Raw genomic sequence first — 24,410 nt, forward strand, 5'->3', positions numbered from 1 at the left:
TCCATCACTGATAGCATAGACATAGATTTAGTTAATATGCTCTCACTTATATTTTAGGAAACACTCACTAAATATACAGATACTGATTCCACACAATATGTCATATTGTTAGGAAATTCCTGAATACAGACACATGCACTGACACACTTATTTAATTTTTATCTTGTTTTAGTTACTACATCTAGACTCTGGTTCGGCATAGTACACAGCCACCAGTGTCAATCGAGTATAACAACCCACCATAATAATAATAAGTGCAGAGCCCAAACGGTTAGTAGTTGAAAGCTGAAATTTGGTACACAAATAAATAAACGCTTACTGGAATTGATAAAATAAAATAACACTTTTCTCGATCCAGCACCAAAAATTAATTAATCAGTCAAAAAACGTTTTTGACTGTTGGCAATGCTATTTATTTATGCTAATGTTTATACTATTGAATTTGTAGTTTTTGTTTATTTTTTGTTATTTTTATTGTAAATTGAATAGCGCTCAAGCTAATTACTGTTAACTCGTGCAACCGCGGTTTGAGATTTTTTTTTTATATTACGTAACTTTGAATTCTTTGTTCTTTTCGTTGAATGGATAACTGATGAAGACTGCTTAAGACAGTCAAAAACGTTTTTTGACTGATTAAATTTTTGGTGCTGGATCAAGAAAGGTGTTGTTTTATTTTATTTGGTACACAGTTAGGATATGCCATGAGAATGCACACTAAGAAGGGATTTTTTGAAATTCTCCCCACGAGGGAGAGCATTAAGGCTTATTTTGAAGAACTTGGCTACTATTGTACTATTTTAGATGCGGATTTTTGCGTTTTTGTGGGAAATCTATATGTATAATTGAGATGGGTTGATGATGATAATTATAATAAGCACAGAACCCAAGCAATTAGGAGTTGAAAGTTGAAATTTGGTACATGGTTAGGTTATGTCATGAGAATGCACACTAAGATATTTACAAAGATATTTTTTTGTATCTGTTCTATAAGACAACCCCCAAAACCCGGGGTCGTCTTATAGGACAGATACAAAAAAAAATTAGATTGAAGTTTATATAAATTAAAACCATTATAAAAAAACGGACAAACCATAATTATTTACTAATAGAGAATGGGGTATGTTCACAAAATAGAATAGCCCATAGGACGTTTTTGTGAATAGTCAAGGTCATTACCCAAATGCCCAAATCAGTTCAAATGTTTGCAACAATTGCAATGCAGTCCTGCCAGATGCAAGAAAATAAAATTTGTTCATTCAAAAAATTACGAATAGGACATAATTCCATATATGCTATACAGTATTATTATTCAGATGATGATCGCTGATCTAAACTAAATTTATAGGCTGTTGATAGTTTGGGGGTCGTCTTATAGGACAGATATATGTTAAAACTGTAAAACTTTGATGAAAATTTATACCTTGTCTTATCTGAAAGTCGTCTTATCTGTGGAAATATATGGTAAATATAAAGGTTATCTTATGTAAGGGTTTATCACACCAAATGACCAATCTAACACATTTTAGAAGTTCTTTAAATTGTGTATAATAGAGGAATAAAGAATTTTTAAAATGTGTTAGATTGGGCACTCTGTGTGATAAACTCTTACGTAAGAAAACCTTTGTAAATATAAATCAAATACTATAATTTAATATAGTAGAAGGGTTAGAAGTACAAAATAATCTAATAATCTTAATCTTTATTGTTATTTTTTGCCTGAGCAACACCGGGCTTATCTGCTAGTATTATTATATAAACATTCTACAGATTCCCTGGATTAAGAAATTACAGTTGCTTTCAGATTAAATATCTTGCATAATCAGATGACAGCTGATAAGATACCTGACTGAAATAGAGACATTACAGGTTTTGAGCCTCATTATGAGTCAACCTCTTACATTCATTTGTAAGTAAATAAATTAAAATTAATGTGAGATAGAATTTGTCTACTTCTAATATCAAATATATTTTATTAATTAGACAAGGTATTTTTTAAATTATATGAATAAATGAGGAAAAGATATTACGAGTACTGTAACATTACATAGCATCTTAAAGAAATATAAAAGTTGATGGAAATTAAGACTAAATTTCATGATTATTGTTAAACTTGTAAGCTATATTTTGCATGTGCTATTTACTATTTTTTGATATATTTCATGTTTGTTGAAAAGTAATTTAGTATCAACAATAAAAGAATAAAAATATCAAGAAACAATTGATATAATAGAAACAAATACAACATAAGAATATGAACAAATCTCAGTATAGCACAAATTCAATATTAGTATGCCTATAATCAACATAAATATGAACTATTTTTTGTAAATTCTGAATGTTTTATGAAATTGTTTGAAGAATCTAACATTGCCAAATGTGAACTAAATTGTAGCAGTTGAGAAATTAATAATGAACTTTATGAAACTTGTATAACTAATGAAAACGGAGAGTTCTGAAGATAGAACTTAACACGTTTAAAACAACTTTAATATAAAAAAAATTAATTATTTAAATGTCTACTAGCACTTATTATACCAGCGTTCAAGTCCTGCAAAATGAGGAAATGTATCCAGAGAAAAAAGGAAAAATCTTTATTGTTGACTGTACCTGTTCCTTTTTTCTCTGGACTTGGACACCAGTATAATAAGTCCTAGTAATACAATCTGTCCTAGCAGACATTTAAATAATAAAATTGTATAATAAGGACGCAAAGGCTATAGCTGTTTTCTAGCCCGATAATTCGGCAGTGGTTGGTGTCTTTAAGAATAAATACAAAAAATTAAATTTATTCTTTCATATAATCTCAAGTACTTTTTGAGCTTTTGAGCTCATCATTGGAGTCAAAACCTAATTAGACTGCTCTTAGATTCCAATTTGTTAAAACTTTGAGAATCCACCTAGAGATAAAATCTTAGGGAAATTGAGAAACAACTTAAAGGGTTAGAAGGAATAAGGAGGAGGAATAGATTAATGATGATGAGGAAAATGAGAGGAAATAGAAAAAGGAGCAAGAAAAAGAAATAGATGAAATCAGAGAAATAAATCAATAGTTAAAGAAGGAAAGGTTAGTTTTGATGAGGGGCAGACAAATTGAAAAAGGTGGTAATGGTTAAGAGAATTATATTAAAGGTTTGGAGGGTTGTGAAAGCAAATTGCGAAAAATTGAAAAATCCATGAAAAGTATGGATATAAGTTTGAAGAAAAGACCATTGCCTGGATCTCATAGACAGCAAATAGCCATAGCAGTTATGACACATTGTTTACCTACATAAAGATTCATAAAGATTGTGGAATTTTACACCAATAATTATAGAAGTGCAGTTTTCCTACACACAAATTAGAGAAGGCCTGAATTAAAATGATAGATTAACTACAAGAGACTAGTGACAGTTAAAAATAGTTGTGAATTGAGAGAATTACTAGAGCGTAGCATGAATGAGGATAATAATCACACTATCCTAGATCCAGAATTCTCATTAGAGTATAAGGATTTTGTTAGAGAATTATTGATACAGAAAGAAGACTTTAGAAATATTAGGTTTAAGGTGGTGTTGGACCCATTGCATATAATTTTGAGTCCTTTAAATTTGAAGGATGGTGTTATAAGCAAAAATAAGTACTTCTAGGCTCATCAGCAACAGGGATATTAGTGAAATCAGTGGTCAGAAAGGTACTAATTACTACAGAAAATCCTTGTTAATTGAACTTGTATAGTTTGAAATCCCATTAGTTCATAACTGTTTTTTGTCCTGGCTGGGGATATAGAGATTTACATGTTAAGGAATTTGGTCAGTTTGAAATATAGCTACTTCAAAATTGAAGTGGAAAGTCCGTCTGAACTGTGATATACGTATGTTAGCTTGTTAATTTAGATCAGTGATTCTCAAACTTTTTCGATCCACCTCCCCCTTTGTTCCATAAAGTTATTCCCAATGCCCCCCATGTGAGAAAGGATTGGAAATATTCTTAGGAAAACTTTTCTATGAATCTCACACTTTGTGCCCTTACCGTACATTGTTCTTGACATGTGAAAACCATTAAATGCAATGTTTCCTCTTATCCGTTTGACAGGGGAAATGGAACTTTTACCTTTGATCACCGTTCAGTACCTTTCCTCCAGCGCTCCCTAGATTTACTCACCGCCCACAAGGGGGTGTTATCGCCCACTTTGAGAAACGCTGATTTAAATTGAAGTTCCTCCATACTGTAAGAGAACAATAGACCAAGAACAACTCTAATCTGGTCAATGTGGCTTTGCTTTTACAGTATCACATTTTCAGGAGTCAGCTTACCCATGGATTACCCTTTTTTTCCCTCTTATCTCATAAAATATGGCTGAGTTTTGGAATTGCAAGATTGAACTATGAGTAGCAGATTGAGATATTTGTAGTCTTTAGGCTACTACATTTGGGCAACATACTACTTTTTGGACTACACTTTGAGGAATTCTGCTTTACTTTTTATAAAACCCTTCTGACAACTTGTGAGGTTGTCACTGGATATATGCTGTCTACTTTTGCATTTGTATCATTTTCATTAATATAATGAAAATAGCATTCTGTATATTTATCTGTATTCCATTTACTTAATAAATTACATCAGTTATATGGAATTTGGCATATTGTACAAAAAGACATAAATCTTGGATAAATTGAAATTCAATAATTCAAAGTTGCAATTACATTGTTCTTTGAATTTTGAATATAGTAATAATAATAGTAAAACAAGCTAAAACTTAAAATAACAATAAATTAGGATGAAATAAAAGAAATAAAATATAAAAAAGATAAATTAAAAATATAAAAAAAATTAGTAGAAAATATAAAAGAATAAAAGGTATGATAAAATTACATAAATATATATGAAATGATACATATTTTTTTCTAAAAATTTACTTATTATGAAATTTTAAATGTAAAAATTCTTTAATATTTTGTTTTCAATAGCACAATGGAAAATGAATGACAAGAAATACTGAGGTGACATGGCATGTTATATAAACAAGATATATTTTGAGTGTGATAGGATGGTACACAGAGTGATATTAGATGATATAATAATAATATACTACTAAAAAAATAAAAGTCAAAATGTTTACTTTGCATTCTGAGATAAAGATCTAGAAGTCCAAGTTGTAATCTAGCTAACTTTCCAGAATAAGTATATGAAAGGTTACTTAAGTTATTGATTAGAAAATAAACTATGTAGGGAATTGCTGACTTTTTTAATTAGATAGAGAGTACATAAAGACCTTATTAGAAGGAAATAATCAATTATAGTTTGAAAATTAGTAAAAGTATTTTAAAGAATATTTGTAATTAGTCCATGTCTATATTTACATTAATATATTTGTAAAAATTCTAAATTATGCATTATTGTGTTCTAAATTTGGGGTGTTTTTTAAATAATACAATATTTTGTTGTACATTATAATTTTCATAGCTTTCTTACATAATTTTCTGTTTTCCCATATTCTTCAAATATATTTTATTTCTCCTACATAATAGACAATTATAACCATTTCAACCAATATGGTTTTAAAAGTTTAAGAAACATAACAGAGTAAGCAAGTAGAGTGGAACCTCGCTTAACGAGCCTAATCCATTCCAGAATCTCACTCGTAATGCAAAACAATTTTTCCCATATAAATTAATGTAAAATACGTTAATGCACTCCATGCCAAATACTCAAATATTTTATGTATAATGTTTATTCAAAGAAAATTATACAATATACATTAAGGAGTGTGAATCATCATCTTTTCTTCCAGCACAGAATGAACCAAGCTGGAATGTGAATTCGATTCGCAGAAAACAAAAAAAATCGAAAAGATGTGTCATAAACAGCCAAACGATATGCCAAATTTTTGGGCTATGTAAAGGCTATGATTAAATATTAGAAATTAATTAATTTGACTAGAGGTAGGCAGTTATGCTTTCATCTCGTATTAAATTTAATAATTATAAATAAATAATTTTTAATTTAGTTGTTTCTAAAATTTAATTTGGAATTAGTCATTAAATTTAATACGAGATGGAAGCGTAACTGCCTACCTCTAGTCAAATTAATTAATTTCTAATATTTAATTATAGCCTTTACATAGCCCAAGAATTTGGCATATTTATTATATAATGGGCTATGATTGTTGATGTTTATATGTGATTATATATGTTATATGATAAATTAGTGATACTACAATTTAGTATGTCTTATCTATAAGGGGATGCAGAAAAAAAATGTGCAAAATTCTTGAACAATGTTCAAAAATTAACTGTTGGCGGTATCATTTACAACTAAATTTAATGAATGAAACACACAAGGTACAAAAAAAAAGCTCTAGAATTTATATTCTTTAAATTTATGATTTATGTATTTGTTGTCATAAAAATTTCTTTCCACTTCTTTCCCAAGACTACAAATATTCAAGTACAAAGTAACCAGTTTTGACTTATTTCTACTTAAGAAGTAGTTAAATAATTAAGAGATTCGGGACATAAATAAAACCCTGCTTGAGAGTCAAAATTTTACTTAAATTCGTAACTGAACTAATCTCTACTTGAGTACAGTAGGGACTGATTTATTCGTAATATTAGATGTAATAAAGACAGAAATTTTTCCAGTTGAATGAGTGTGACTGAAAAGTTGTGTAAGGAACTGAGTCTGAACGTTATTTTTATTTTATTATTATTTCCGTTTTATTATCTTTTGTTTGGGGTTTATGTTTATTTAGGATGAAGGTTCCTCACCACTCTCTTGTTAGTAATGAAAAATGAAGATAAAACAACTCACGGAGAAATAAGCGCCATAGGAAACATCTTGCGCACTTGCGCTGCCCGGCGGAAGTAACAGTTCGCAGAAAAAAAATGGAGGGGGGAGTCCCCACAATCACTAGTAGAGAAATACTTGATAAACCGTCTTAAACATCCCAGAAAATTATGATAAATATTTTGTAAACGGTTTATAAGCTTTGTCGGAAACTTAAAGCTGCCAGAAAAGAAAGTTAATGTTAGCAACTAAGTATGTAAATAAGAGGAGTAACCCAGCTCAAGTGTGACGTCACCTCACAGTATAAAACCCGTACGTTAACCGAAGAAGGAGAGGTGAGTTCCAAATCGAGGCGAATTCCAAATCGAGGCGACGTTGAGAGCGAAGTTAATTCGAAAGCGAAGTATTTTCTGATAGAAGTCCAGATTGATAGTTGGACAATCTAAGGTGTTAAAGAGGAGTTTGATTGACGATTTGACGATATCGAAAGGATTGAGGAAATAGTTTTCTTCGTATAGTGAGGTGACGGATAGACGTTTAATTAGTAAGAGATTTTGTTCATAGTTTCTAAGTATTTGATTGTCAAATTTCAAGGGAAATTAATATTAAGTTAAGCTAAATAGCTGAGTTTACTGTCGGGTTGACTTGTTGAATTTCGTTAATAAATTTTGTTTGAAGTATTGACATTTGTACGTAGTACGTTCTAGTTATTAATTAAATATATTTGAACTTTTGATTTGACTTGATATTTGTCGTTATTATTGCTAATCTTTCGGTGCACGCTTAAAAGCTCGGGCCTGGCAAACTAATCTCGAATCCGCGTAAAGTACCCGTTAGGTTAACGGAAGTTTTACCGACCGTAATTATAGTCGGTTTCCTAAGCTACTAAAAAAATAGTACTTTATAGTTGTAAATTTTGGAAATTTCCATGGACATCTAGTCATAAAATGAATTACAGTCGAATCTGCATAAGTCAACATCCCAAGGGAAGTGAAAATGTGTTGAGTTATCCGATATGACGACTAAAACAAAGTTGAAAAAAAACCACAATACTACAATTAGGAAAATACAGTTGTGCAATGTACCTCTCTGACCATCCATCACTGGTACTAAAGTTGGTTTCTACTCCAAGTACCCCAGCAATTTCCATTGCCTTTTGTTTCAGTATCTGTCCTGAAACAGGAAGATTCGATGAACGAATTTGCTTTAGTCAACGTACAAAGATGTCGTCGTACAAAGATCTCTAGTGTTTTTGAGACAGCTGCGATGAAAATCCAAGAAAACATTTCTTAATTTCCTCTTTTTTCTTCAGTATTCCCAGCTATGTTGTTTTTGGAAGGTTTTTTTGTTTTGCAAATTCGGCTTGCGAAGTTTTCTTACATTCAAATTCAGAAACAAGTTTGTATTTTTTCTTCAGCCAAAGTATTGTTAGCTTTCGGACACTCATTTCTCACAGAAATGTGAAACACGTGCTATATATATTTGACGTGAGAAAATGCAAAATCGGATTCTGCTGTGACAATGATATAGATTGTATATCTTCTCTTTGTTTATCTGTTATTATTTTATATATAAAAATACATAAAATGTTAAGGCATTTTTATTAATATATATAATATATATATATAAGTGAACTCCCTTCCTGAAAAAAATGAGTTCACACTGCACTATGTGGTGTGAACTCATTTTTTTCAGGAGGGGAGTTGACTTATTGGACATATAAACACGTGTGGGACAGCAAAAGTATGTTGATTTATCCAGTGGTGACGAGTTAAACGGTGTCAAGTAAACCAGAGTTTTTTAACATTAATGCCTATATAATTCGGCTGAGACCACAGAAAACTGACTACTTAACCAACGGTGTCGAGTTATACCTATGACAACTTATGTGGACTCGACTGTAGTTAGAAAACAAATGACAGACAATCTATTAAGTTTAATATATTTAGATTTTTACAGTTATGGTGAGAAATGTTTAAAGTACTGCTCTGCTCTTTACTGACACCGGGTATTATAACTATAACTTCAAAATGAATTTGTTACCGGTGTGAATCTTGCGGAAATCGTCTTACCAGTGTCTGACTAACGTTTTCGAACTTAAAACAGTTCTTCACCTGAAGAAGAACTGTTTTAAGTTTGAAAACGTTAGTCAGACACTGGTAAGACGATTTTCGCAAGATTCACACCGGTAACAGGTTCGTTTTGAAGTTATAGAAATGTTTAAAATTTACAACAACCCTGTTGCATTCTTTGAGGTATACTAGTGATGCGACGAAAGAGACTTTTGACGTTGACCAGTATCGGCACCCTCGGGATTTGGCAGCCTGCGTGCATACGCACACTACACACCTACCAGGACCATCTCTGATTCCATCCATTAGCTATTCGTAGGGAGCTATTTGACTAAGTGGATTGTTTTAAGATTTAAAAAGTAAAGAAGATTTTATGTTATTTTTATGTATGTTTCTTTACAAAGCTATATTTAATTATAGTTTTCTTTAAAAGTATATTTATACAATTGAAGAATATTTTGTATCAGTTATGTATATCCACTGCATATTTTATTTCACCAAGTAAGTTTTTATAATTTTATTTTTAATTTTAGCTCTTATATCATGGCTAGCAATTCAGAATATAGTTGTGATATTGAAAATTTATTTTAAAAAGTTTTGACTCAAGACCATATAATGAAAAAGAAAACATTATTAAAAGAGAGAAACCAATGCCTAAATTAAGTATAAATACTTCAACAAAAAATGTGTTGGACATTTTCACGATAGAATTCATGAAGACATAAAAGGGCTTTGTGGATGCATAAATATGCAAAAATTGTTTTGTTGGCCTGGCCTACTATTTTCAAATGAAAATAGCATGTGGAATAAGAATGGCTTTGATGATTTAAATAATTTGAATAAAGCTGTCAAAAGACATGAAAATCATAAATGTCACATCGATTCTTTTGTAAAATTGAATCAATTTGGAAATCAAAGCAGAATAGAATTTAACATTAGTAAACAGTATTAAAAAAAATATTGAAAATTATAACAAGATAGTTGTGGCTAATAGATACATCTAAATTAATAATGTTATATGTTTTTCCTCAAAGCAAGAATTGGCATTTAGAGGGCATAGAGAATCTATTGAATCTAATAACAGAGGTAATTATATTGAACTTGTTTATTTATTAAGTACATCAGATAATCTATTAAAAATACATTTAAAGAAGTCTGCGGTTTTTACTAGCTTATCGAATAAACGAATATGAATGGACCCTAGACCATCACTGACGCGCAATTAACTGATTGCCCCTGGAAGTCAGCTTCATACAGAAATGCAGCTTCCCTATCATCAAATGTCATGGCACGCCACTGATGAACAGAACATTTATTAATAAATGAACAGAGAAAATATAATCATAAAAAGTTTATTCAAAAGCAAAAGAATATTTTTATTGTTTGTGATAATTTTTAAAACAATCTTCTATGCAATGGCCTAGCTTCTCCGGACAGATTGGACAGAAATATTGCGTTTCTAAGCATTTTTTAGCTTTGGTACAAATTCGACATGGCTTTGTCAGATGCTGTTTTTTTCGGTAGGTGGGATACTCTGTAAGTAATGAAGCTCTTGCAATCTAATTTTTTTTAAAACTGGTTGAATCTTCTTCCCAATCAATGCCTCGATGAATGCTTCTCTAAACTTTATAAGTTTTATTTTAGAAGAAGTTGCTTTTTGAAACAGTTTGTGTTCATTGTGTGTATATATAATTTGATTATAAAAATAATTATAAAACAATGCACTCCAGAAAGACGTAAATGTGACGCGCTCGATTCTATATCTGATTTATTACTAACGAATTTAGACGCATATCTCTGACTCAGCTGTAGCGAAGCGACAGGTCAAATCAAGTCTGTGCACGAATTAACTCGTAGTTTGGCTTTAGCGAAGAGCTTTGTTACATAAGCCAACTACAAGATGATTTGTAAGATCTTTTTTTTTAAAAAAACATTCTATATGCTTTTTGATGATTACTATGTACTCTAATTTGAGTTTTTAATAATATAATATAATTAAATTAAGTTGGCATTTTACATCGGAATCCTGAAAAGTGCCGTGGCAGTCAACGTGTTAAAATTAATATATACTTACTTTGTTAAGTGTATTCAGTTTGAATTAGAGGCAAATACTATTATATATATCTGAATATTTTTTATTTTAAAATGTATACAACTTTAATTAGTTTGATTCATTTTAAATAATAAATGTAATGTAAATTATAATTTTTGAAAATAGGCTGTTTATATAATTTTTAATTAAATTTTGAAACTACAGATTTTATTTTTTTAAATAAAAGATAGCTTTCAAAATGTAGATATATTATCAAAGATATAATAATAATAAAATGTTTTAGCTGAAATATAGAAAAATTTGAATATGGTACAGTCTTGGTTATCATCTCATTGGTAATTCAGTGTTTTATCTGATAGTGCTTGCTGTGAAATAATGAAATGAGGAAGCATTGACAGATTTATAAAATACTGATAATACAATATTATAACATTAAGAGGAATGAAAAATATAATTATGAAAACAATAAATAAATGATTTATCACTATTAAAAATATTCTGTTTTTATTTTTGATAATATTTATTTTTAAGTATAATTTCAGAAGCAATTATAAGTATAAATTTATAATTACTTTGTATTTTACATTGTAGATATATTTAAATGAAAATTCATTATGAACAGTCTACTTTTTTAATAAAGTTCAATGTTATATAACATATTTACAATTTGTTACATAACTGTCTTTAATAATATAAAATATTGACAAACTTTTTGTAAAATTTGAGATAACTTTTTATAAAGCATACTAAGAATATACATATTAAAAATGTTTTTCTTTTACAGTCAAATATGACATATATAAAAGAAAACAAAGACCTTGCTCTGTATTTTGTTACAAAGCATTCATGGAAGGGAAGGTAATTATGATTAATATGCACATTTACTATTTTAGTTATAAGTTTAATCAAGTTATTAAATTTAATATACATTCTATGTTATGTAGGAATTAAATTTGCTTTATATTAGATAGATCAATAGTATTCAAAATAACATTACATACAATAGATGCATTTTCCAAAATGAATTTCTGAATTCAGACATAATGTTGAGATTTACAAAAAAGTTACCATAATAGTCAACATACATCTAAAAATTATCAAATTTACAAATGGAGATGCATAATGAAGTAACCAACAATCACCTAAAAGATCAGGCTAATTAAATGATTGATATAAAGTAATTTGTCATACAATACACATCGGGCTTGGAGATGCATATATAGTAACTTAGTGATCGAATAAGAAGCTGATTTATTTGCATTTTTTTTATATAATTCATATTGCTGTTTGTTACATTAAAATGAATTTAAAAATTTGTAGGTATAAAAGAATATTTTCTGTGGGAACACTTGGAATTACTACATATAATCCTAGCACAATGGAAATTACGAATCAGGTGAGTAGTTTAAACTATAATTTAAAAATATTTGTATGTTACAGATAGAGAAATATGTTTGTAATAGTAATTCTTCATAATTTTAAATGAAATAACTACATTTTTAATTTAAGGTTCCTAACTTCCATTTATTTAGAAGGATTGAAAAGTGTGTGTTGAATTCCTTATATGCATTTTTATAATATATTTTTTATTTAATATTTTTGGAGATGAACTATCTATACGGTAAACAGTGCACGTGAAAAATCAAAACTACCTAATATATATATAATGTAATTTTATTACAATGGTCTCATTGACTCATTAACTCACTTACATGACTCTTTTCAAACTGCACTTACAAAAAAATAACTACTCTTTACCAACCTTTAGTATGCAGTCTATTTTATTGGAGCTACAAAGAGGTCATTAAAAGAAAGAATAAAAGAGCACAAAAGGAACATACAGAATGAGCAACCAGTCACTGTTTTGCAATGTATGTCATAGCAGACCCAACAGAGGTTTCAGTGAAATGGGAAAGAGCAGAAATAATACATAAGGTTCAGGACAGGAGACATATTAAGTATGCAGAAGCCTGGCATATTCACAAGAGCAGTCTAGCAGGACAGGCTATAAACTTCAGAGAATCATATAAAGTCTCTGCAGCATGGAGAGTGGGTGCATTATGAACATAGCAGCAAAAGAAAAAAAAAGCACAGACAGATAAGATAGGCATTAGTTGGTGCCTATTATATCATCACTTGTTTATTTATCTATTTCTTTATTATTATTAATTTTTATTTTTATGTGTATAGTTAGTGTATGCATATATTTGTATGTTATCAGTCTATAGATTCTATTTATCTATTTTTGGACTTGTGCAATAGGTGTTGAGAAAACTTTTAAAGTTAAAAATGTTCCATAATCAATTTCATTTGTCATAAATCGAAAAATTGTTCGATCCTGATGAAGGTCAATTAATTGACTGAAAACGTTAGATTACTTTAATAAAATAGACTTCATGTTAAAAGTTAGTAAAGTGTAGTCACTGACATGAAGTGTATGATTAGAAACAGACTTCTTACAGAAAAATGAAATAGTAATTTCAAAAAAGTATATTGAGTAAAATTATCAAAAATACATGAAATCTCAAAACAACAAACAAACAAAAATTATGTACAGTACATACCAAGTCCAACCTTTGAGGACTTTATAAGACCTCAGTGCCACAGTGTCAAAACAGTGGATTTAAAGTGCTATCTGGCTATTTTATAAAGATACTTATCTTAAATTAACATTTTATTTTGTCCTGCCATTTATTATTATTTATTAAAATTTTTAAGTACTTAGTTATTTAATCAACATAGATAAATATTCTTTATATAAAAAATAATTAAAATTGTAACATAGATATGGAAAGTATGAAGTTTTACAAAACATTGGAATTTGATGATTAGATTTAAAATGTAATATTGAAGTGCAATGGATGCAATGAAATAATTATAGTTTCAATAAATATCTAGTTCTTTATTATTTTGTCAGTTTGTTTATGAAGCTGCTATTTGAGTGTGTTTAATTTGTTTATATTTATTTTACTTTAAATTATTTTTATTTTTTGTATTTAGATGATAAATAAAGGAATAACTGAAATTTGTTAAGGTAATGATGATGATAAAAGAACAAAAGCAATATATTAAAAAAAAAAACAAAAGTCATAAAGTATCAGACATGCTTATCATTTAGATGTATTTAAAAAAAGTTATCAACATGTTGTTAGATTTAATTTTCAGAGTGTAGAGTGTATATTTAGCCAATCATCTATTCTCAAAGATAGTTTTTGACTCAATGAATCTGGTGTTATTTGATTAATTTATATTTTACTTATAATGAAACTTGAACTATAGATAGGCACAATTGGTATCTTACAATTTACTTAAAAATCAATCTAGAGTAATTCTGGCAAAAAACTGGTTTTTTGTAACCAAATAAGCACCTTTTTTTTGTGGCACATTTGATTCCCAATTGATGATCAGTTTTATTCCATTTTCTGCAGTATTTGTGATTTAACTGTTTATTTCAACAACAGTTCTGAGCTTCACTTCTTTAAAGAAAATCACAGGGACCTTGTAAACAATATCCTTCATGTATCATCACAAAAAGAAATCAAATGACATAATATCAGATGAATATGGCAGACGTGGATTAGTCTATACTGCCAAGCAAATGCATGTCAAGAAATTTCCAAGAAATAAACAATTCTCTAAATGATCATTTGTGGTATATCTAACTGAAAAAAAAAGACTAATTGATTTTTGTGGACTTTCAAGAAAACAGGTGAGGTGTTTGATCTTTCCGTTCCTCTTTGATGTTCAATAAATACTACTAGTCTCTTGAAATTCCTTTAACCAACATTGATTATCATTTGAAGGTAGTTCTTTTCTGTACTGATTTCTGTAATCTTAGTTACTAATGTTTGTCAGGTAGCATAGAATTCTGGGAAGACAACAAAGTGTGGTAGACTGGGGTTAAAATTTCTATTTTTAAGAAGGGGGAGAGGAGTAAATTCTCTAATTATCAGGGCATCTCTCAGCATAGACTATTCTAGGGAGAATGAGCAAAGTACTTAAAAAGGAGATGCAGACCAGAGATAAGCCAGAAATTTTTGTGCGTTTTATTGTGATTTTTATCCACATACTGAGGGCCTGCATAGACTTAGTGTGGATGGGTAAGCTGCCATAAAAATGCAATAGCCCACAAACACTAGTAACACATTATTGTGCAAGGAGCTCCCATACCAATATGAATGTGCATGTCACATGCAAGTGATATTGTATATGCATGGTTACATATGACAATACTCAACAAATAAAAAAGGCTGAACATGAACAAGTATCAAATTTTATTTTGTTTTACCTCATGACTGTTCATATAGCATAGTATTTGAACATGATGCACTTGTTTTTCTGTTTGTGACATTCTATTTTTATTGCTGTAAGAAACCTAAAGTTTGTCACTTGTTACTACTCTGTGTGAGCAAAACATGTACTGTACATGGAGATACTCTGCGAAAGATAAATAAACTAGAAGTGCGGGACTGCAATGGCATTGTTGCCAGGAGGGATATAAACCCTACAAAAGCTAGCATCAGGGAGGTGAAGCTACAACTGGCAGTGACATGTATCAGGATAGGATTAGTACTGGAGGTTTTGTTTGTAAGATGAGCAATGTTTGTTGTGGAGATAGCTGATATTCCACTACCCATGTCTTGGACTGCTTGTGTACAAGTTCTTTTTGTGTATTAATACTACTGGAGTGTAAGTGGTTTTGAGTTAAATAAACCTAACTTGTGCTTTTGTTTAGACGTCCCCTCATGTCAATTCGAAGCTTTCAGCACCAGACACTATCTTTGTTTTACTCTGTTTTCCCGACATGACCACAGTCATCTCGCATTCAGTTCAGGTGTTAACTACTGACCAAGCCCTACTTACATTCATATGGCATCCTTCCCATTAGGGACCTCAGGCTACATAAAGAAGGGACGTTACAATGCTATGTTTACTTTTCAACTTGAGTGGGACAGCAGAGTGGGCTGACTGAGAGATGGAATGAGGGTTGAAAGAGCATTAGTGTGAGAGACACCACCCTGTACTGCACTGTGTCACTATCTTCCTGCAAAGATGTAGTCTAGGCTTCATTCCAGGATAGACAGTGTAATTTTTAATTTGGCTGAAACACAATGAATCAAATCTTTAAGAAATGATAGGAGTGTGCAAGAAGGTGATTGCTTGAGAAGACATGTGCTTGTGTTCCTTGAGATAAGTTGTGGAAAATGTTGCAGGAATACAAAATTAATGACTAGCTTTTTGGCAGCCATTAAATCTCTGTATTCGTGTTCAGAGATGCATGTTCATGTAAACAGTATTAAGTTAAAACTTTTTGAAGTGCATGTTGGACTTCACCAAAATTGTATTGTCAATTTTTTTGTTTGTTATATACTGGATTGATAGATTCAAGTGGGGTGAAGAGAGAGTTATTCTGAAAAACTGTAGAATAGATTGATTACTTTTGCTGTTGATCTGTTTGCTCAGTCAATCACAGAGTACTTTGAGATATGCTTGATGGGTTGCAGCTGTTTGCACTGATGTTGGGACGAAAATAAGTGTTGAAACTCTCAAGAGTTTGATATACTAAATGAAGTTACATTGAGGCAGATAGAAAAGTTAAATATTTAGGGATTGCATTCACAAGTGATGGAGAACAAGACAGAAATAGACACTCTGAAATAGACATTCGTTGAGGAATTGCCATATTCTGGGAACTAAATTGATTAATGATGCATATGTAGAAAGAGCTAAGAAGGAAGGCAAAGGACTTCTGCTCAGTCTGTATTCCAATCATGTCCATAGGACATGATTGTTGGATAATAATTGAAACAATGTGATCCAAATACAAGCAGCATAGATGAGATATCTCAAACCAGCTGCTAGTGTCAAAAGACTTGAGATTTGCAACATCCAGCACCTGAGAAAGTCTCATTATCAAGCCACTACTTCATGTTGATGTGGCACAATTACATTGGTTTAGAAATGTAAGTAGAATGCTATAGGAAAAACTTGTTAAGATACCCTGCTTTCCTATTCCAATGGACCCAGACCATTTGGAAGGCCAAGAACCAGATGGATGAATGGATCACATTTAGAGACTTATATGTCTTGGAATTCCAGCAGCTGGAATGGAAAACTACTGGAACTGCTGTTCTTGTGACAATCTTAGGATAGTGGAAATTGATGATGATGATTGTTTATATTTGTTACCAATTATTGATCTATTTAGGCTTAGGTTTCAATAAAAATATCATAGTTTATGTAAATTTTCAAAAATTTGAGAAAATTACTGTTAAATCTTTAAAAGTCTAGAATTATTGTCCTAGGATTTTGCATAAAGTAAATATAGGGATTATTTTTTTTCTATAACATTATTAAGCAATTTTAGTTTTTAAAATTTTTTTGTATGTCCAACCAATTGGGAAATACAGTAGAGAACCGAAAATCAGAATCAATTGGGGACTCGGGTTGTTCAGATTAGTGATTTGTTCCGATTACCGATTATGTACGAAAAAATATATTAACCTGTCCGATGTTCAAATTTTTTTCCGTTGCGTGTTGCTTCGTGTTGAATTTTCATCGATTTTAAGCCTAATGAAAATTTTTATAAAATAATAATTGAGGCTATCGTATCATTAAAAATTATTTCTGCATTTTGTACAAACAAAATAAATATATTGAAGAATATAAAAACATAAAAATTATACTTTAGAAGTAAATCTAATATCAAAAACGTTTGATTCAGCACGACACAGTCCGACTGAAAATCATTCCGATTACTGGCGATTCCGATTACCGGGGTTCCAATTAACGAGTCTCTACTGTATATATATTTTTTTATATAATTTAAATGAGATAGCATATTGGTAAGAAATACATAAAATCTAAGAATTTCATATGTCTTAGAGAGAATTTTAGCTAAATAATTCTGTATAATTAAATATAACATGTATTTATCTATTGATATTTGTTACTACTACTTTTAGCTAATATCAATAAGGTTACATTTTATATGCAAATAAAAGAAAATATATCTAATTTTTTAAAGGTTTATTATTAAACAACAATATAAATTTAGTTTTTACTTCATGATTTAATGTTTGAAATCTTACTAACTTAAAATGAAAATAATTGTTACATGATAATTAAAGCATTATTTTATATTTATAGTGGCCTTATAATGAATTTATTAGTATAGCACCTAATCTAAAAGGTCAAATAAGTAATGAATTTTTAATAACAATGAAAAAAGGAAAAAAGACAGATACTATGCGCTTTTCGTCTGATCACCGTCCAGATATTTTGACAGAGGCCTTGGTAAATATGACATTAAATATTAAAGTATTTGTTAATTTTTTAACTTAATAAAATTAATATTTCAGTTATAGTTTTATTAATTAATGTTGTACTCTTAAAATAGATTTTGCCTTAGCATATTCTATATACAAATATTTACTTCCAGTTTGTCAAAATACTTGAATATGAACTACATTTATATTTTACATAACATTTATAAGCTTATTTCATATAGATTAATCCTATTGCATCTATTTTACTGTTAAATTTTATTTAAAATAATCAGAAGCAAAAATATGTTTAATTTTGCTTTTGCTGTAGTGACACACTTTCCTACTATTCTTGTTGTTAACTTACTATGTCCAGTGTAAAATGCTTCAAGTAACTTCTAAAATTGACATTCTTTTATTGATTTTTGATTTTGTTATTACTGGAAATATTGTAAATCAAGTTTTAGTCATGAAGATTGATATTGTTTCTTTTGAATAAAATGGTGCTAAAGCAAAGAATAACTCTTACAGATTAGTTAGATGAAAAAGATTTTTTTGTTTTTATGTTCAAATAAATATCGTTTGTTTTGAAATGTAAAACTAACTTTGCACACAGAAATGAATATCTAACTATAAAGGAATTTACAGAAAAAAATGTTATATACTGAGAAATTTCATGAGTCTTACATTATTAAATTTGTGCTTCTTTATTTTACTTATCTAACAATTTTTTATAGCAATTATTTTGCTGGCTACAATAAATATTAAGAAAATATTTTAAACAAGCAAAATAAATATAATTAGTCTTAGATGTTATTCTGATCTTTTTAAATTTATTTATTCCACATTTGTTTTTGTTTAGAATATACCTATAACCCGATGATGGATGCTTAAGGCAATTGAAAACATTTATTTGCATTAAATTTACATTTTTTTACTAGAATTTTGGTGTTTGATGGATGTTTTTTATAAATGAAATAAATGTCCAAACATGCACTAGATTCTAAAAATTTGAATTTTATAAAGGGTTATAAAATAATAATGAATGTTTATTTAGTAAAAATTTTCTGATGAATTCAAAGATTTTGTTTTCTTTTTACAAAAATTGCAATTGTCATTCATTTATGTTTTGTTAATGATAGGATAGTGTAAAATGCTCAACATAAATATACACAAATATGCAAAATGCACATCATACTTCTAACCTGGGCATATTAAACTGGTGAAAATGATTAATAACACACCTAAAATGACAAACTATGCAAGTATCATTAAAAAAAAACAAATTTTTCTCTATTTTAATCATAAGTTGCTTCTTTTACAGCTACATAAATATAAACACAGAGTGGCCCACCAGTGGCCATGCGGAGTTTTCCAGGTTTTCTCCACATCTGTAATGCCCAAATGGGGGCCAGTTACCCTTAAAAAAGACCTCCTGGAAGGTATCTCCTAGTCAGATTGTCGAAGTGTTGCATTGCTGTAACTTAACTAAACAATAAACACCCTGAGTATTTTCAACATTAGGAAAAAAGTCATTAGTCATGAAACATTAGTATTAATAATTGATTAGGCATCTATTTTTATTTATTAATTAAAATATTCTGTTGGACATGCTTTGAACAAGATTTTGTAAGCTCTTCACATTTGCCTCTTTCCAAATCTGAAGAATTGTTTTCAGGTGTTCAACTGATGTAAAAGAGCAGTTATCTGCATATACTTTTCTCACACTTTCCTAGAAGTTTTCAATTGGCTTAAGGTCTGGGAATCATGCTGGCTAATCCAGAATTTCAATATTATTGTTCTGAAACACTGGTGTATACTTTGACTAGAATAGATGCTTGCATCATCTTGGTGAAAAGTAAAAGGGGTAATCTCTTTTCATTTCTTCAAGTGCTAATGAAACAAAACCCGAAGATAATTTTCTTGCATTGCTAAACAATCCCCAAAACATTGTATTATGTCCACCAACATTTTGCTTAGAAAAACACCAAGGCTCTTTTTTTAAATGCCTATATCTATTTAATTCATCTGCACTATCAAAGTTGAATTTGTTTTCAATACTTAAAATAATCTGCAGTTGTAAACAGAAATTAGTAATGGAGTGCTCTATAAATTTAGATATAAATTATAAGCTATTACTAAGGTCCAGATTTTTGGTTGCAGTTTTAGAATGGATTAGGTGCTTGTTTGAGTGCTTTTTTTCTCCATTTTGGGTGCCAGTTTGGGTGCTTTTAAATGCTGTATTATTAAGACAAAAACCAACAAGATGTATTATATTTACAAACCACATAATTGTTTATTGCAATTTAGACATAAAAATGAGCATTGTAATTTACAACAATAACCATTTCAATGTTCTTAAAAGTGAAGTTTTCTTGTTTGGAGGATAGAATGTCTTTATATAAGGAAAAAGATTTTTTTATGTCGACCGAGACTAAGGGGACATGTTTCAGTTTTACTCAGAATTCTAGTTCAGTGCAATCCAGAATGTTTTTCAAATAGGGAATTTTTGATAAACTAGATTTGAGTTTGTCCAGGGCAAAACCATCCAGTACATCAAGTGCTTGACTTACAACATTCCTCTGATCCTGCATTTCAATTCCATGTCTTTCCAGCTTGTTGATTTTATCCACTAATAACTTGTACGAATGCACGGAGTAGAGCTCTGTGGTAACTACTGGATCAGTGACCAGTTTCTCAACACTGTCGACGGCCGCAGAATCACCAGGAGGAAGTTCGTTGATAAATGCATTAATTTTCTTGAAGTTCTCGCAGTAGAATACCACACTGTTTATCCAAGACCCCCCAACAGATGACCAGATATTAGAGTTTGTTGAGTTCGAATTTTTAAGTTGGTACTGTACATTTTGAACAACGTTGGTTGTACATAGCACATGGTCAGTGGTGCAACAAGAATGTTCAGCACGTACTGTTTTGTGGAATCCGTTATTTCTTCCAGTATAAACACTACAGGATTGTCTCCAACAACATCCAGGTGCTCCTATAAATATATGCTCGAAATTCTTCCTTTTTTGTTTGCCTTCTCTATGCTTTTCCAAACTTACATGTCACCTGTTTTTGTTTTTTGGTGTTTCAAACATCAACCGAAATCACATAATCACAAATGGAACATCGAAGAACTTTTTTGTCTGTGCATATGCCTTCATCTTTAAACTTATTTGCTAAAATGTTCAGTTTAGGTGGGTCAATTTTGCCATTTTCTAATGTCACCGACACCGAACAAAGGAAATTGGAACTGTTGTGCTCACAAGTCAGGGTTAACCCTTAGCCTGCCGTTTGCCACGCCCCCTTATTTTGTAAAACGGCCAAGGTCAAAATAGGTGAATCAGGCAATATTATTTTAAAAATTCACTAAAAATTAAATTATTATTTTATTTATATGAAAAAAATTACATATATTTATCAATATAGTTAGTTTTAAATACGACATATTTCAATAAAGTTTGTTTGAAACATTTATGAGAAAAAAAAATATATATATATGATAACTGACATTCAGACTTGAAAATTTGTTACTATTTGTCAAAATTAACATTGCCTGCTTACTCCATTCTTATTGTCACTGAGCCAATACGACGTAGAATATTGTTCTGTACAATTTGATATAACATTTATGCATGTACGTTTATTCGTTGTGAAATTATCGCACATTATATCAAACATTTGTTTAAAATTTGAACTTTATTCTGCTTTCAACTAATATAATGAACTAATATACTTTATTCATTTTATATCAAACAAGATTATTTATTTTCGTAAAAAACATATGATTACCAGTAGCAATAGATGTAACATTTTCGGATATTTTAAATTTAAAAAATAATTAAAAATTAAAAAAAATATATAAAATATCAGAACTGAAGGTCATAACTTGAATATTTATGATGCATTAACATATTATAGCTGAATAAACTTATTATAGCATTAATGAACTTATTATAGTAATATTATTGCATAGATATGCTAAAAATAAAATAAAAAATAATCAGAAAATGAAAAATTAAGGAAAAACTATCGATAATTAAAAGTTTTTTTAATCGACAGAACACCACCTGGACAAAAATATGTAAAACAGACGATAAACAAGACGATACTATCAAGTGCTGACATCTGTTGTCGATAAATTTTATAAAAATCGATTTTTAACAGGGTAACGATGAATCGGTACCCTGGCCGTTTTGCGAAACAATTAGGGTAACGATAGATCGGTACCCTGGCCGGGAAAGGGTTAAGGTGACCTCAATACAGAATTTTCTAGATTGTTCTTTTCTTAGAAAAGAAAACACGTGTTGCAGATTTTCAGTGAATCTGTTTACATTCTTTTAACAATCCTAAGGCTTAGTTGTTTGGTCCAGAAAATTCCACTTTACCCCCTTTTCTCTCAACAAAAGAAGAGAGTAAGCTAATTATTATATTTTTTTCTCATCATACGTGGTCTGGTTTAACGAATTTGTTTTTTTCCCTCAAGTGAATGAATAAAAACCACCAAAAAAAGAGATAATTGTCAACATATTCTTTGAAAATGTAAAAAAGGGGAAGCTTGGTGCAAAATATATAGTTTGGGTGCTAGTCACTGTTTTGGGGGCATGTTTGCAATTTGGGTGCGTTCAGGTGCTAAACAATTTGGCAATGAGCGGGCCTACTGCACTAAAACCAACTTAGTTTGTCTTTTTACACGTGATGGCGAAATTTATACATTTTGACTTTTTTTAGAAACAACTAAAAAAATATTCTAGAACATTCAATGTGGGTATATAAATAGAATCAAATGGTATTTCATTATATATTTAATTTGAAATAGACATATCAGCAATGTCTGACAATATGAAATGTAGATGAGATCATGAACTTTCATTGTATTGTATCGCATTGTATTTTTGAAGTGATAGAGCACAGCATGCAAATGTGTTATTTCAAAAGTTTTGGTGGTGAGGCTTTTGGTGAGTACACAGTCAATAGACAGACTTTCTACAATTGAAGAAATTCAAGGATGGAGGTTTCTGGCTTCAAGATGAACTCTATTCAGGCAGTGATTTCATCATTGATGACATTCTTCTGCAACTGATAGATGATAATCCATGATTGATCTCCAGAGAATTAGCACAACTTGAATGTTTTTGAACATTTAAGTTTGAACATTTAATTTTATTTGTTCATTATATGCTGGAATTCACATTTAGGTATCATGCTGTCGGTTTAGTATATAGTTCCAGTTTAAGTGTGCCAGTTTTTTATGTCTAATTTGAATGTTCTCATAAACTCCAAAAATTGACAGTCTGATGCCATCAAGACAATGTGTCAGCACATAAAGCAAAAATAATGTTAGAGAAGGTGGCCAATCTGGGCTGGGAAAGTCTGCATCATTCAACTTACAGCCCAGACTTAGTGTCATCTGACTACTATCTGTTTTGCATCCTTCAGAACCATATTCCTAATACAGTTATGACAATGACAATATCCATGTGAGAACAATTCTTGAGACATTCTTCAAGGTCTCAAGCATTTTAGGCTCACAGGATTGAAAGTTTGTAGCAAAGTGGTAAGATGTGATTGATGTTGGTGATTACCTATCAGGCTGAAGTGTAATCATTGTTGAATTAATTGTCAATACAGTGTTTTTTCAAAAAATTAAATTTTACCTTTACAACCTGATGATTTTATACAATTTGAAAATAAAACAAAATGAGAAATTTCTTTTTGAAGAATCAAATCCTTTTTCAGAAATTTTGCATGAAGACCTTTGAAATGAAATAAAAGTAAAATTTCTGTTTTAAGAATCAAATCTTCCTTTAAAAATTATATTCTGTATATTTAAAAAGAAATTGTGAAAATACTCATTGCAAATTAAATTTGATTTCTTAAATATAAATGTAGTGTTTTGTCTTGTTAACTTTTTCTAAAGTCTTTTGTTTTAAGAAATTTCATAAAAAAAACCAGGTCTAAATTTATTTACAAATATAAATGTTTATTTTTTTAATTTTTGAAATTAACATAATAAAACTGATTTTTTTTGTATATTATTACTTAAGAAATTTCTTTTTTATATGGATTAAATTATATAAATTTTTTATTTTCACAGAAATTTAGACATCAATTTGCAGAACCTCCATCCACAATTCTTGTAAGTTCAGTTTTTTCCAAAGTAATAGTATTAGATACTTTACAATAGCTTATACATAAATGAATCCAATAATATTTAAATATATTTACATAAACCTGATATTTTTTTCATAA

At 29.8% G+C, this 24,410-nt stretch overlaps 1 protein-coding gene across 1 annotated transcript in view; it reads left to right on the top strand.

Moving 5' to 3' along the window:
- The window catches only part of Rme-8 (receptor mediated endocytosis 8), an 85,494-nt gene that overhangs the window by 5,151 nt on the left and 55,933 nt on the right, over nucleotides 1-24,410 (top strand). The window contains exons 2-5 of the mRNA XM_067276647.1: nucleotides 11,675-11,748; nucleotides 12,211-12,286; nucleotides 18,040-18,186; nucleotides 24,256-24,297. Coding sequence (XP_067132748.1) covers nucleotides 11,681-11,748; nucleotides 12,211-12,286; nucleotides 18,040-18,186; nucleotides 24,256-24,297 — 333 coding nt within the window. The 5' untranslated portion in view covers nucleotides 11,675-11,680. The remainder of the gene's footprint in view (nucleotides 1-11,674; nucleotides 11,749-12,210; nucleotides 12,287-18,039; nucleotides 18,187-24,255; nucleotides 24,298-24,410) is intronic.

The sequence above is a fragment of the Centruroides vittatus genome, unplaced genomic scaffold (assembly GCF_030686945.1).
Source record: "Centruroides vittatus isolate TY-2023 unplaced genomic scaffold, ASM3068694v2 contig_1159, whole genome shotgun sequence".
Lineage (NCBI taxonomy): Eukaryota > Metazoa > Arthropoda > Arachnida > Scorpiones > Buthidae > Centruroides > Centruroides vittatus.